The 15,561-nt window shown below is 45.6% G+C and overlaps 1 protein-coding gene across 11 annotated transcripts in view; it reads right to left on the minus strand.

The window, feature by feature from the left end:
* The window catches only part of ERI3 (ERI1 exoribonuclease family member 3), a 132,969-nt gene that overhangs the window by 52,649 nt on the left and 64,759 nt on the right, over positions 1-15,561 (minus strand). For 10 of the 11 annotated variants that reach the window (XM_059689906.1, XM_059689898.1, XM_059689904.1 and 7 more), the window contains one exon: positions 6,846-6,918. The exons of the other annotated variant lie outside the window; for it this stretch is intronic. In XM_059689906.1, the coding sequence (XP_059545889.1) occupies positions 6,846-6,918 (73 nt within the window). The remainder of the gene's footprint in view (positions 1-6,845; positions 6,919-15,561) is intronic. 11 annotated transcript variants of the gene reach the window in all.

Below are 15,561 nucleotides of genomic sequence, written 5' to 3' on the forward strand. Positions count from 1 at the left end.
GGCCCTTATCTTCCTGGCCTCTGAACTGGCTCCCACCAGGAGAGCAGCCTATAATTGCCTGCTGCCCCACAGACAACACTGTACTTCAGATGATGCCAAAGACCTGGACCACTCTGGTTCCTACCATTGAGTGGTCCTCCTCACTCCAAAATAAAACAAAATAAACACATCACAGGGCCCCTAGATCTTCATGCCTCTCTTGGTTTCCCTTTTTGTTTCATTACTGTTTTTTCCAAATCAGCTTCTGAATAGCCCCAATCTGCAGCCAGCACCATGCAGCTAGCATTCTATAGAGCCCAGCCTCTGTCAGGCTGCCTACACTGATGCAGCTTTATCCCCACAACACCAAAAAGTGACCTGACCAACGGAGTTTCAGATCCTTCCACTTCTGATGGCTGCCCAGCTAGCTCAGCTCACTTGCTGGAGCCTCCAATCTGCTTCATCCCCGACCTGCTGACCTGACTATGGCCCCCAGCAAAGAACTTCATTAAGGCCGAGAATTTATTCCTCCATAAGCCCTTAATTTATTACTGTGCTGATTGGGACTCTGAATGCTCCAAGGTCAGAAAAAGTCGTACTCAATCGTAGACAACAACCTTCCCTTCAGCAGTTTCTCTACTGTCCACTCCCAGGGGAGGGGAGGCAGAAATACTTCTGGAGGAACCCAAGAAGGTCTCTTCTTCCTTACTCTGTCCCAGCTGGCCCCAGCCCCACCCCTTCAGAGCACCCAGAAAATTGCAGAAGGGCATATGGCACAGATGGTAGAAGAAAAGTGGAGCAGCAATCTTCATGCCCTGGTATAGCTGGGTCTGTTAAATTCTAGGTGACCCCCGACCTTACAACTTCTGAGCATGACTGGCTGAGCCTTGTCTGCCAGGACTGACTCAGAATCCTCCTAAGGCTGCATGCCTGCTTCTCCAAAGCCCATCTAAACAGGCTCAGACATCAGAGGGAATTCCAGGCCATTTGTGAGTGTATGTGCACGAACTTGCATAGCTTAGTCTGATGGACGTGACTTGTGTGTATATATATGTGCAGACATGCATTTGTACATATACCTATGTTTCCATGCATATGCAGTGAGTATGTGTGTGTGTGTGTGTGTGTGTGTGTGTGTGTATATATTTTATGTATGCATGTATATATCTATTCACATCCTTATGGAGGTCTCATCTGCCCTATCCATTTCTTGACCTCTTATTTACAACTAGAGGCCTGGTGCACGGATTCATGTACCGGTGGGGTCCCTCGGCCTGGCCTGTGGGGATTGGCCAAAACCAGCTCTCTGACATCCCCCGAAGGGTCCTGGATTGTAAGAGGGCACAGGCTAGGCCAGCTGTGGGCAAACTACGGCCCGCGGGCCGGATCCGGCCCATTTGAAATGAATAAAACTATTGAAAAAAAAGACGGTACCCTTTTATGTAATGATGTTTACTTTGAATTTATATTAGTTCACACAAACACTCCATCCATGCTCCGGTCCAGTTTAAGAACCCATTGTGGCCCTCGAGTCAAAACGTTTGCCCACCCCTGGGCTAGGCCGAGGGACCCCATCGGTGCACAACTGAGGTCAAGGAGGGACCGAGGGAGGGCCCCAGGGTGTGTCCAGCCCATCTCACCCAGTCCTGATCTGCTGGACCACAGCAGCAAGCTAACCTACTGGTCGGAGTGTCTACCCCCCTCGTGGTCAGTGCATGTCATAGCGACTGGTCAAACGGTTGAACCAACAGTCAGACACTTAGCATATTAGGCTTTTATTATATAGGATAATATTCTCCTCCACCCAACCTTAGCTACCCACTCCCATGGGCACATCTTGGAACTTGCTAATACCTATAACTGTCCCATCTCTGAAATCACTAATTCAGAGATCCTACTGTCTAACCATAATCTATTATCCTCCCATCTGGCACGTTCAGCTATACCTGATATAACTGCTCCTCATCTTACTAGGACCTATCTGCTTTTTCCATCAGGCCCCTTGCTGTCTTCACTTCCCTCAATATCCACTTTAGATCTCATAGTCCATTTTGGCAACCACTGTCTTGACAATATCTTCAACTCCTTTGTTCCTTTCATCACACTTCATGGGAAAATCTCCACCCTAGATAACTCTAAATGTCTGTCTTCTTTTTAAAAATACATTTTTATTGATTTTTAGAGAGAGAGGAAGGGAGAGGGATAGAAAGACAGAAACATTGATGAGAGAGAAACATCATTAATCGGCTGCTTCCTGCATACCCAACCCCCCCCCCCCCCCCCGCCCCACCAGCCCCACCCCTAGGATCAAGCCTGCAACCTGAGCATGTGCCTTGATCCGGCAACCTCTTGGTTCCACGACGCTCAACCACTGAGCAACACCAACCAGGCTAAATGTCTGTCTTCTGCATGCCCATAGCCAGGCAGCTGAGCTCTGCTAAATAAGTCATGCCACTGAACACAGTAGTTCCACTATAAATTAATGTCATCAGCCCCAACTGAGCCCTGAGCACTGCCTAAAATCTTACTATACTTCTCAAGTCAGCTCATACTTCTATTTACTAAAATATAGCAATTTTTTTCCACTTTCTCCAAACCTTCCCATCTCTCCCCTATTAGTTACCAGCAAATGACTCATCTACTTCACAGAGAAAATGCTATTAGATGGGAACTAGTTCAACTTGCCATCATCAAACCCACAAGCCTGCCTGCATCTATGTGCAGCTGTCTTCTTCTTCCCCCATCACAATGGAAGAGGGACCTTCCTCTTGAAGACAGCCAATTTCAAGAAACTGGGCTTCCCATCCTATCTCCTTTCACCTTCAGAGACCTCTCTTACTCCTATATTTTCAACCCTTCCTTCTCTAATAGTGCCTACAAACAAGCACACGTCTTCCATCTTAAACCACAAAACCTGCCTCTACCCCACACTTGCCCTACCATAGCTCCTGCCCTTTCTCACTCCTTTGAAGCCTCTTCTATGCTGAGTGCCCTTTACTAGCTTCCCCTTACCCCACGGACAAAGATCAAAGTCTAAAGTGTGGCCTATAAGCTCCCCCTCCAGTTTCACCTCATGCCACCCTCCTCACTTCCCCACATCGACTATGCTTCAGGCAGTCATTCATTCAACAAATAATGATTAGTGATGGGGCCAGAATAGTGAACAAAAGAGGCAAAAATTCTCTGCTCTCATGGAACTTACATTCGACTCCATGAAGCTGCCAGGCTTCTTCTCACCTCAGGGCCTTGCCACAACCTTAGCCAATTCCTGCTCATCCTTCAGATCTCAGCTTAGCCACCCCTCAGGGAACCATTCTCCAACCCCATAGGTCGAGTCCCCATGACTCTGAAATTTTTAACAATTGTATTGTTATAGTACAATTAAAATTATTTAAAATCCATCTTTTCTGTTATATTTCCTGGGTCTAGTTCAGTATCTGGAACACAGAAGGCACTCAAGGATATGTTTATTGATGAAGATGTGTATGTTTCTTTTTATTCATGTGTCTTTACACCCTATGATTATGTTTATATAAACACATTTATGTCTGTATATTTCCACAGGTGACTATGTGAATATGTATTATGCTGTATGTGTACCTATTAGCAATTATGGGTATGCCCACTTGTGTGTATGCATTCACATGACTATACATGGGCGTGCATGTGTGTGTGTGTGTGTGTGTGTGTGTGTGTGTGTGTGTGTGTATTCTTCTGGCCCCTCAGTGAAGCTCTGATCTCCTGGAGGGAGCTGAGAGCAGGGCCCCAAGTCCTCTCTAAGCTGACAGTTCAATAAGAGTATAAGATCATTCAATGACACTCCAAATGTCAGCAAACATTGGCTTGCTCCACTGTGCTACAGGGGAAGTAAGTAGGTGGAGGCGGGAGATGTGGAAATCTGGTCATTAAAAGCTGCTTTTCCATGATGCAACCCGCACCGTTTCTGGACAGGAGAGGGCGGCTGAAAAACAACATTTTGCCTTTCCTCAGATTAGAGGCCTTAGGAAATGGGAATGGTGAATTCACTCCCAGTTGCTTACTTACTAGGCAGATCTAGGTGGCCAAGCAGACCAGAACCCTCCCCACTTTTTTAGTGGGGAAAAGCTCTGTAGGGGAGTTGAGAAGAGAAGGAAAGGAAGGAGAGACCAAGTAAGATCAAGGACAGGAGAGGATCCTGTAGATCAGTGATGGCGAACCTATGACACGCGTGACAGAGGTGACACACAAACTCATTTTTTTGGTTGATTTTTCTTTGTTAAATGGCATTTAAATATATAAAATAAATATCAAAAATATAAGTCTCTGTTTTACTATGGTTGCAAATATCAAAAAAATTCTCTATGTGACACGGCACCAGAGTTAAGTTAGAGTTTTTCAAAATGCTAACACGCCGAGCTCAATAGGTTCGCCATCACTACTGTAGATAGTCAGAGCGTGGGTCACATATGGGGAAAGAAGGCATGGAGTAAGCCTTTGCATGATACTCCCACAACCTTGGCAATGATCTCTCTGGTTTTGCTTTTATTGTTACTCTTTTTAAGGGAGCAGGCATTTTTGTGTAGCCTGCACTAAGTCATGCAGTCTAAACAACAGAAAGATCACCATGCCCCTGGACCTCCAGGGCCCTGTAGCCTCCCTATTTGAATGGCTGCTGGCAAGGACTGAACCAAAGTCTGGAATTAAGACATCTCTCCTGCTGGACCTTCAAGCAAAGCTGCAACATGAGGTGGCTAGAGGGCAGGAAGGAAGGGGTTAGACCTCTTGTTTTTTCTTAGACTTGCTAAGTTTACCTCCCAAGGGGCCATCACAAGGCCAACTGGGATTAGGGTCCTCAGTTTCCCCTTGTGCCCATTCCCCCTCTATGGTCCAGCACAGTCTGGCAGAGAAGCAAGCTGAACAGGCTACGGCAGCCCACTTCCACCTGCAGCAGCATCAAGGTAGCCCTGAGTGGCAATGTTACCACACGGGTCGGCTGCTTTTCTGCCTTTCGGCCAAGGAACCCAGAGGCAGGGAGCGATCCATATACCAAAAAGTCTAGTGAACTTCACAGAACAATTGTTCATGGTCAGCGCCTGCTTCGCCTGGCCGGGCCTTCACATTGCATTTGCCAAGGCCAGCAAGCAGCCTCAGATGCACTCTGACAGCTGGCATGCTGTCTTCTAGGAGCGCAGGCCTAACCACGCCCACATGTGCAACTCTGTCAAATCCTGAGTAAGAGGGCCTCTATGGAGCCAGCTCTCAAAGACCAGCCAGACAGCCAGCAATCATTCAGAGCACATACTCTGTACCTAGCCCTGATCTGGCCACTGGGGACACAGAAAGGAACCAGATTCAGTCTCTATGCTCCAAATAGACATGGCCGTACGGAAACACACACACCGACTCCGTTTCACCACTCTAAGATCCAAAGTGTTACGGAGCCTCAAGGCAAGAGACTGACTGCAGAGGTGATACCTGAGCTGAATCTTTAAGGAGAGGGAAAATACCTGATGAAGATGACTAGGGGGCATTTCACAGAGAAGTAAGGTTGCAGGCCAAGAGCCGAAGGTAGCACAGAGCCTGGCTTCCACAGCCAAAGATGGCAGGTAGTAAGCAGCTGTTGTTTGGGTGCATGACACGGTGGGGGGCTATGTGTGTCAGGAAAGATGGGTAAGGGTCAAAGTACAAACAACGCAGAGTGCAGAGGCCTCTGTACCATGGAAAAGCAAAAGAGTTCACAAATGTTGCCACAAATAATGGCTGCCCTGAGACCTATGGAACAAAGTCCAAGGTCATTCTCTCTCACTGCTCCTGCCCATGCTCACTTACCTCTAGCCCCATCCCCACACACCAAAAGCACACTACTTCCTCTGCCTAGAAAGCCTCTCCTCCTCAGATTCATATCGCATCTCCCTTGAATATGCCCAGTTCAAGACCCAAATCCTTAGGATCCCAGCCTGACCTCCAATAACCTCTCTTCTCTGAATCCCCTGGCAGCCACTACTCTGACCGCTGGTGTGTTTTCCCTTCTCCAAGCTTCCTGGGAGTCATTGCTGACTGGTGGCATGGGGTTCCTGAGGCTTCCCAGGGCTGTTGATCTTACTTTGGAAGGATTTATGGGGATGAGCCTCCCTAGTGCACTGAGCCTCCTGGAGCAAGGATCCACTAGAGCAGGGATCTAGGGAGTCTATTCCTATGCCTCCTTTCTTCTGTTTACCTAGGAGGTACAGCACACACTAGGAAAGAAGAGTTTTATGAGGATCCAGTATCTGCCACGGCCCACCTCCCAGCCCACAGCCTCAGCCCTCTCCCCAGGTGCTTGGTGCTCGTCGGGAACTGGGCTGTAGTTTCCATGGCCCTTCTCATGTGAGCAAGGCTCTGCTGTGGCTAGGCAGGACCAAAGCCAGCCTGAACCAACGCTACCTGCCAACCAGAGGAAGATACCAGGGCCAGTCAGAAGGGTCAGAGGCCACACTCACGATCACATTAAAGAGGAGACTTTCCCAGAGATTCAGTTAGTACTGCATCTCTCCTGGCAATAATACAGCTCAGCCCAGAGATTCAGCTCTGAGCAAGAACCTGGAAAACCCCCTTACTGGAACTTCTCTGCACATCTGGGTGATACCAAATAGGGAAGTGTCATACTCCACTCAGCAGCCTGGACCCCACAAGCAGCTCCCCACTTCCAGAAATAACCACAACCTTCCAAGGCTCATTAGCTGGAGAAGAGGAAACAGGGATGTTGAGAAAAGAGAAGAACAGAAAGAAAAGGAAAGATGAGAACAACAAAAAGAAAAAAACAGAAATGAGAAAAGCAAGCAAGGGAGGGGAGATCTGAGGCACAGGAGAACCTGGCGAAGCACCCAAGTGGGGCTCAGACACAGTACCTTTTTCAGATTAATCCACTGCTTGAAGTAATCTGCCACTGGCAAGCCCAAGTACTGGCACTGGCCCGGGAGCCTACAAGAAAGGGAAGAGAAAACAAGTTGGGCACACACATGTCCCAGGTATGGAGTCTTAAGCTAGGAAATCTAACATAGAGTCCATAGACAAATAGACCTCAAAAAGCCCACCCGTTAGCCATGGGTCCCATCCCACCCAAGAAAGGGCCCCCACCTCCAGCACCCTGGACACTGGGCTTCATATCCAGCCCTCAGATCCAAATGTGAAAACCTGAAGACTATCTATATATATAAAAAGCCAGCAACCGGAATGCCGGAACAACTGGAACAACCAGTTGCTATAACACCCACTGCAGCCAGAGAACAGGCCTGATGGGGGGGTGGGGCTGTCCATCCAACCTCCCTTGGCCCCTCCCCCCAGCTGGCCCTGCCCCTGATTGGACTCTCCCACCCTGATCGAGGGTGGGGCAGCCGTTCAACCTCCCCTAGGTCCTTCCCCCAGGCTGGCCCCACCTCCAATAGGCCTGCCCCACCCTGATTGACCTGTAGCCCCTCCACCCCAGCTGGCCCCGCCCCATTAGCACCCCCACCCCAAAAGGGGGCAGGCTGGCTGGCCAACCTCCTGAAGATCCTCCCCCCAGCAGGCCCCGCCCCTGATCGCCCCCAGCAGTCTGGCCCTGATTGGGCCCCAATCAGGGTGGGCCAGCCGGCCAACCTCCTGCGGTCTCCTCCTCTCAACAGGCTCAGCTCCGGTCCACCCTGATTGGGGCCAGGCCGGCTGGACCCCACCTGTGCATGAATTCGTGCACTGGGCCTCTAGTTCAAAATAATATCAGCAGCTACTATTTTCTGATGGCCTACAATATGTTAAATATCTTCCTAAAAGTTTCACATTATTCTTCAGAATGATGCTTGAGGTAGGTACTGTGGCCTACATTTTATAGATGTGAAAATGAGATTCAGAGGGGTTACCTAAGATCCTACAGCTTAAAACATGATAGTGCCAAGAAATGACCCAGGTCTGTCTCATTCCAAAGCCTATGTTCTCTCCAGTGCACTAGCCTCTTGTTTTGTTACAGCAGAGAGGGGAGAAATCAGATTTAGAGATAGCTGGGCAGGGACTTCCATAGGCTTTCTGAAAATCATGACCATGCAGACGGATGAGAAGAAGTCAAAATTTAAGCCAAGAGTCTGTTCTTGTTTTTTCTTTAAATTAGAATTTATAAACTGTCTCCCCTTTGAGCTGAGGATGCCATTTTACCCACATAAATCCATTCACCCAAACATTTGCTGATATTTAGTAAGAGTCAGGCACTAAGGACTCAAAAAATAATACTTGATTCCAAGATGGCGGCCAGGAGGGTGGCAATGAGGGAGAGAGTGTGAGGGAGTGAAAGGGGAGTGTGTGGACATGTGGTGTGTGTGTATGTCTGAGTGAGGAAGGGCTAGATCTCAAGGACCCTCAGGGGCTGGCTGATGGGCTCGCCTAGCTAGGCAGCCTCTGCCACTGCTGTAATCTCTCCCGGAGTGCCACAGAGGCCGCACCATCTTGAAGGGGGAGAGCTGCTGTGACCGGGAGCCCAGCCTCATCTCCACCCAGCGTGCTCTCAGACACCACCCGGGATCCTACAGCCACTCTGGCCAAGGACCTGCTGCCTTGGCTGCCGACCCATGGACACCAGGACTCCAGCCTCCCCAGCTGAGGGCTCATGTGAGTTCCAGAAGGCAATCCCCTCCCATCAGCCAGACGTTTCAGCCCTGGGCATCGTGAACGCGCGAACGAACAGCCGAGCCTTACGCAGCAGCCCCGGGCTCTGTGACCACTCCAGCAGCAGGGCGAGCGGCCACCGCCCGTGATTGCCTGTGGAGCAGCTGCTGGCCACAACCGCGCAAGGAGCAGCCGCCCCGCGACTCCTCAAGGAGCAGCCACTACCCATGACCACACGAGGAGCAGCTGACGCCTGTGACCATGTGAGGAGCGGCTGCCCCGTGAACACGTAAGAAGTGACCACCCTGCAACCGTCTGAGGAGCTGCTGCTGCCCACAACCACGTGACCTGCCACCAAGCCCACCGCTGCAGCCACAGGCTCCATGCAACTCGACACCTAGATCCTTTGATGAAAGCTAAATAGGGAGACAGAAGAACAAACCCCAAAGGAAAGAAAGGAGGGATCACCAGAAAAGGAACTAAATGAAACCGAGGCATACAATATGTCAAAAAAAGAATCCTATATAATAAAAGCCTAATATGCTAAGTGTCAGGTCATCTGGTCGTCCATTCAACAAAAGCATAATATGCTAATGATATGCTAAGGTCGCTCAACCTTTCGCTATGACATGCACTGACCACCAGGGGGCAGAGAGTCAACCAGTCGACCAGTTGCTATGACGTGCACTGACCACCAGGGGGCAGACGCTCTGACCGGTAGGTTAGCTTGCTGCTGGGGTCCAGCCAAGCAGGATTGAGCGAGATTGGACGAACACGCCCAGGAGCCCTCTTGCAGCCCCTCCCTGGCTGGCCAACCTCCCACACCCCTCCCCGGCCCTGATTGTGCACAGGTGGAGTCCCTCAGCCTGGCCTGCACCCTCTCGCAATCCGGGACCTCTTGGGGAATGTCGGAGAGCCAGTTTTACCCCAATCTCCTCAACGTAGGAGCTACCCCTTGGTGGTCAGTGCACTCCCACAGGGGGAGTGCCGCTCAGCCAGAAACCAGGTTCACGGCTGGTGAGCATGGCAGCAGTGGCGGGAGCCTCTCCTGCCTCTGCAGCAGTGCTAAGGATGTCTAACTGACGGCTTAGGCGTGTTCCCCGCGGGCTCCTGGACTACAAGAGGTTGTGGGCCGTGCTGAGGGACTGCCCCCTGAGTGCACAAATTTCATGCACCGGGTCTCTAGTTCAGAATAAGGGTCATACAGCTCATAAACTGAATGGATGAGAAAATCAACAACCTATGTAAGAATCAGGAGGAAATAAAGAATGATATAGCTACAATAAAAAACAATATGGAAGCTTTCAACAGTAGACTAGGAGAAGCAGAGTTGACCAAATTAGCGAATTAGAAGACAGGGCAGCAAAACACACCCAATCTAAACTGCAATTGGAGAAAAAAACCCAAAAGACAGGAGGAGAGCCTGATGGAGCTTTGGTACAACGTGAAATGAAGCAACATATGTATAATATGGTTGCAAGAATGACAAGAAGAGAAGTAAGGGTTAGAAAAACCTATTTGAAGAAATGTCTGAAAACTTCCCTGATTTGGGGAAGAAAAAGTCACACAACCACAGAGTCCTAAACAAGATGTACTCAAAAAGACCCACACCAAGACACATCGTAATTACAATGGCAAATGTTAATAACAAAGAGAGAATCTTAAAGGCTGCAAGAGAGAGACAGAAGTTACCTGCAAGGGATCTCCCATTAGATAATCAAATGATTTCTCAACAGTAACACATCAGGCCAGAAAGGAATGGAAGGAAGTATACTAGTACAAAGTGATGCTAAGCAAGGGATTGAATCCAAGAATACTCTATCCAGCAAGGCTATCATTCAAAACTGAAGGGGAAAGCAGGAGCTTCACAGACAAAAAAAAAAAGGCTAAGGGAGTTTATCACTACCAACCCAGCAATGCAAGAAATACTAAAGGGACTGTTGTAGGAAAAAAAAAACAAAGGGAAGAAGGAACACAGGCACAAAAAATAAAAATAGCTACAAAGAAGTACCTATCAAAACTAACTTTAAACGTAAATGGCCTAAATGCTCCAATCAAGACATTGAGTGGCCGAATGGATAAGAAAACATGACCCATATATATGCCGTCTACAAGAGACCCACCTCAGAACAAGAGACTCACACAGACTGAAAGTGAAGAGATGGAAAAATATCTTTCAGGCAAATGGAAATGAAAAAAAAAGCTGGGGTAGCAATACTTATATCTGACAAAATAGACCTCAGAGTGAAGGCCATAACAAGAGATAAGGAAGGCCACTTCATAATACTAAAGGGATCGATACAACAAGAGGATAGAACTCTGGCCCTGACCAGTTGGGCTCACTAGATAGAGTGTTGGCCTGGGGACTGAAGGGTCCCAGGTTCGATTCCGGTCAAGGGCATGTACCTTAGTTGCAAGCACATCCCCGGTGGGGGGTGTGCAGGAGGCAGCTGATTGATGCTTCTCTCTCATCGATGTTTCTGACTCTCTATCCCTCTCCCTTCCTCTCTGTAAAAAATCAATAAAATATATTAAAAAGAAAAAAGAGAGGATAGAACTCTGGTAAACATATATGCACCCAATGCAGGAGCACTCAAAAAACTTCTGGAAGATATCAAGGAAGAGATTGACAGCAATACGATCATAGTAGGGGACTTTAATACCCCACTGACATCACTGGATAAATCCTCTAGAGAAAAATTCAGCAAAGAAACAGCAATCCTAAATGACTCACTAGATCAGATGGACTTAATTGACATCTTCAGAACATTTCACCCCAAAGCTACAGAATATACATTCTTCTCAAGTGCACATGGCACATTTTCAAATACAGACACATATTGGGTCACAGGCAAAGTCTCTCCAAATTCAAAAAGACTGAATTCATATCAAGCATCTTCTCAGACCACAAAGGCATAATATTAGAAATCAATTACAATAAAGATAATCAAAAAAATTCAAACACTTGGAGGCTGAACAGCATGCTATTAAACAATGACTGGGTTGCCAAAGAGATTAAAGAATTAAAAACATCCTGGAAACGAATGACAATAAAAACACAACAATCCAAAACCTATGGGACACAGTGAAAGCAGTCCTGAGAGGGAAGTTCAAAGCATTACAGGCTTACCTCAAAAAACAAGAAAAACTGGTAATAAATGAGCTAACTCTACAACTTAAAGAATTAGAAAGAGAGCAACAAGAAAAGCCCAGAGTGAGCAGAAGGAAGGAGGTAATAAAGATCAGAGCAGAAATAAATGAAATAGAGACAAAAAAAAAAAAAAAAAAAGATCAATGAAGAAACAAAGAGCTGGTTCTTTGAAAGGATAAACAAGATTGATTAACCTCTAGCCAGGCTCACCAAGAAGCAAAGGGAGAGGACCCAAATAAACAAAATCATAAATGAAAGAGATGAAATAACAACAGATGCCACAGAAATACAAAAGATTGTAAAAAAAAAAAAATACTATCTATGAACAACTCTACGACAATAAAGTAAACAACCTAGAGGAAATGGACATATTCCTAGAAAAATACAACCTTCCAAAACTCAATCAAGAAGAATAAAAAAAAAATCTCAATAGGCCAATAACTAAGGAGGAAATTGAAGCAGTCATCAAAAAGCTTCCAGCAAACAAAAGCCTGGGGCCAGATGGCTTCACCGGAGAGTTTTACCAAACATTCAAAGAATAACTAAAATCTATCCTTCTCAGACTATTCCAAAAAATTTCGGAGGAAGCCACACTTCCAAGCTCTTTCTATGAAGCCAGCATTACCCTAATCCCAAAACCAGATAAAGACACTACAAAGAAAGAGAATTACAGGCCAATATCCCTGATGAACATAGATGCTAAAATCCTCAACAAAATTCTAGCAAATCAGATTCAGCATTACATTAGAAAGATCATACACCATGACCAAGTGGGATTTATTCCAGGGATGCAAGGCTGGTATAATACCCGCAAATCAATAAATGTGATACATCACATATTGAGAGACAAAAATCACATAATCATATTAATTGATGCAGAAAAGGCATTTGACAAAAATCCAACATCTATTTTTGATAAAAATTCTCAGCAATAGAGAAAATTCTCGGAATAGAGAGATCATACCTCAACATAATAATAGCCTTAATGACAAACCTATAGCCAACATCATACTCAATGGGCAAAAACTAAATCCATTTCCCTTAAGAACAGGAACAAGACAGGGATGCCCACTTTCAGCACTCCTGTTCAACATAGTACTGGAAGTGCCAGCCACAGTGATCAGACAAGAACAAGAAATAAAAGGCATCCAGATTGGAAAAGAAGTAAAATTTTCATTATTCACAGATAACATGATATTGTACATAGAACACCCTAAAGACTCCATCAAAAAACTACTAAACTAATAAATGAATTCAGCAATTTAGCAGGATACAAAATTAACACCCAGAAATGTATGGCTTTTTTATACACCACTAATGAACTCACAGAAAGATAAACTAAAAGAACAATCCCATTTACCATTGCAACAAAAAAATTAACATACCTAGGAATAAATTTAACCAAGGAGGTAAAGGACCTGTACTCATAAAATTACAGGACACTGAAAAAAGTGATAGAGGAAGACATAAACAAATGGAAGAATATACCGTGTTCATGGATTGGTAGACTCAACATCATTAAAATGTCCATACTACCCAAAGCAATCTATAGATTCAATGCAATCCCCATTAAAATACCAATGGCATACTTCAAAGACCTAGAACAAACTCTCCAAAAATTCATCCGGAATAAAAAAAGATCCCGAACAGCTGCAGCAATCTTGAGAAAGAAGAACAAAGTTGGAGGGATCACAATACCAGATATCAAAGTATACTACAAAGCCACTGTTCTCAAAACTGCCTGGTCCTGGCACAAGAATAGACATATAGACTAAGGGAACAGAACAGAGAACCCAGAGATTGACCCAAGCCATTATGCTCAATAAATATTTGACAAAGGAGGCAAGAGCATACAATCGAGTCAAGACAGTCTCTTCAATAAATGGTGTTGGAAAAATTGAACAGATACATGCAAAAAAAAAAAAAAAGTGAAACTAGACCACCAACTTACACCGTACACAAAAATAAGCTCAAAATGGATAAAGGACTTAAACGTAAGACAGGACACCATAAAAATCCTATAAGAAGCCAAAGGCAGCAAAATTGCAGACATGTGTCGTAGCAATATCTTTAACAATCCTGCTCCTAGGGCAATGGAAACTAAGGAGAAAATAAACAAATGGGACTACATCAAAATAAAAAGCTTCTGCACAGCAAAAGAAACCATCAACAAAACAACAAGAAAGCCCACTTCATGGGAGAACATATTTGCCAATGTTATCTCTGATAAAGGTTTAATCTCCAAAATTTATAGGGAACTTATACAACTTAACAAAAGGAAGATAAACAATCCAATCAAAAAATGGGCAAAGGATCTAAATAGACACCTTTCAAAAGAGGACATTCAGAAAGCCAAGAGACATATGAAAAAATGCTCAGAGTCACTAATCATCCAAGAGATGCAACTCAAAACAACAATGAGGTACCACCTCACACCTGTCAGAATGGCTATGATCAATAAATCAACAATGATAAGTACTGGAGAGGATGCAGAGAAAAAGGAACCCTCCTTCACTGCTGTTGGGAATGCAGACTGGTGCAGCCACTGTAAAAAATAGTATGGCGTTTCCTCAAAAAGTTAAAAATGGAACTTCCACTTGACCCAGTAATCCCACTTCTAGGAATATATCCCAAGAAAACAGAAACACCAATCAGAAAGGACATATGCACCCCTATGTTCATAGCAGCACAATTTATAATAGCTAAGATTTGGAAACAGCCTAAGTGCCCATCAGCAGATGAGTGGATTAGAAAACAGTGGTACAGCTACACAATGGAATACTATGCTGCTGTAAAAAAGAAGCAATTCTTACCATTTGCAACAGCATGCATGGACCTGGAGAGCATTATGCTAAGCAAAATAAGCCAGTCAGAGAAAGATAAATATCACATGATCTCACTCATTTGTGGAATATAATGAACAACATAAACTGATGAACCAAAGTAGAACTAGAGTCATAGAAGAATCGAACAGACTGTCCAACCTATGAGGGAAGGTGGGGGGTAAGGGGGTAAGAGATCAACCAAAGGACTTGTATGTATGCATATAAGCATAACCAATGGACACAGATGGGGGGTGGTTTGAGGGCATGTGCTGGGGGGTGAGGGCGACCAGGGAGAGGTCAATGGGGGAAAAAGGAGACTTATATAATACTTTAAACAATAAAGAATTTATATTTAAAAAAAAGAGTAATACTAACGCCTGCCCATAAGGGGCTCACAGTTTGCTCAGTGGACTGGACAACAAAAGAAGTAGACAGAACAGCTTTCAGTTGGAGCACTGGAGTACATGGAAGGATGGAGGAAGACACGAAATATCAGCTGAGAAAGATCATAGTTTTGAGGAGCTTAGGTACAGGCAATAGAGAGCCTTTAAAGCAGTGGTTCTCAACCTTCTGGCCCTTTAAATACAGTTCCTCATGTTGTGACCCAAACATAAAATTATTTTTGTTGCTACTTCATAACTGTAATGTTGCTACTGTTATGAATCGTAATGTAAATATCTGATATGCAGGATAGTCTTAGGCGACCCCTGTGAAAGGGTCATTCGACTGCCAAAGGGGTCGCGATGCACAGGTAGAGAACCGCTGCTTTAAAGAGTTGTGGTTTACAGTGATTGTTCCGGTTCTGAAGCATCAAGAACAATACACTAAATAAAGCTGGGTAGTAGCCAGAAGACGAGACAGTAGTCATAGAGATATCGAGCAAGCAACAGATATTGGAGATGTAAAGGAGGACTGAAGGGGATGTGGGGCAGTGAGAGAAAGTAGTAGAACCCAATTCAAAGTTTGTGCCTTGGCTAGCTTCATGCTACTCACTAAGACAGATATAAAGGAGACAGA

This window comes from Myotis daubentonii, chromosome 3 (genome assembly GCF_963259705.1).
Source record: "Myotis daubentonii chromosome 3, mMyoDau2.1, whole genome shotgun sequence".
In the NCBI taxonomy this organism is placed as follows: Eukaryota; Metazoa; Chordata; class Mammalia; order Chiroptera; family Vespertilionidae; genus Myotis; species Myotis daubentonii.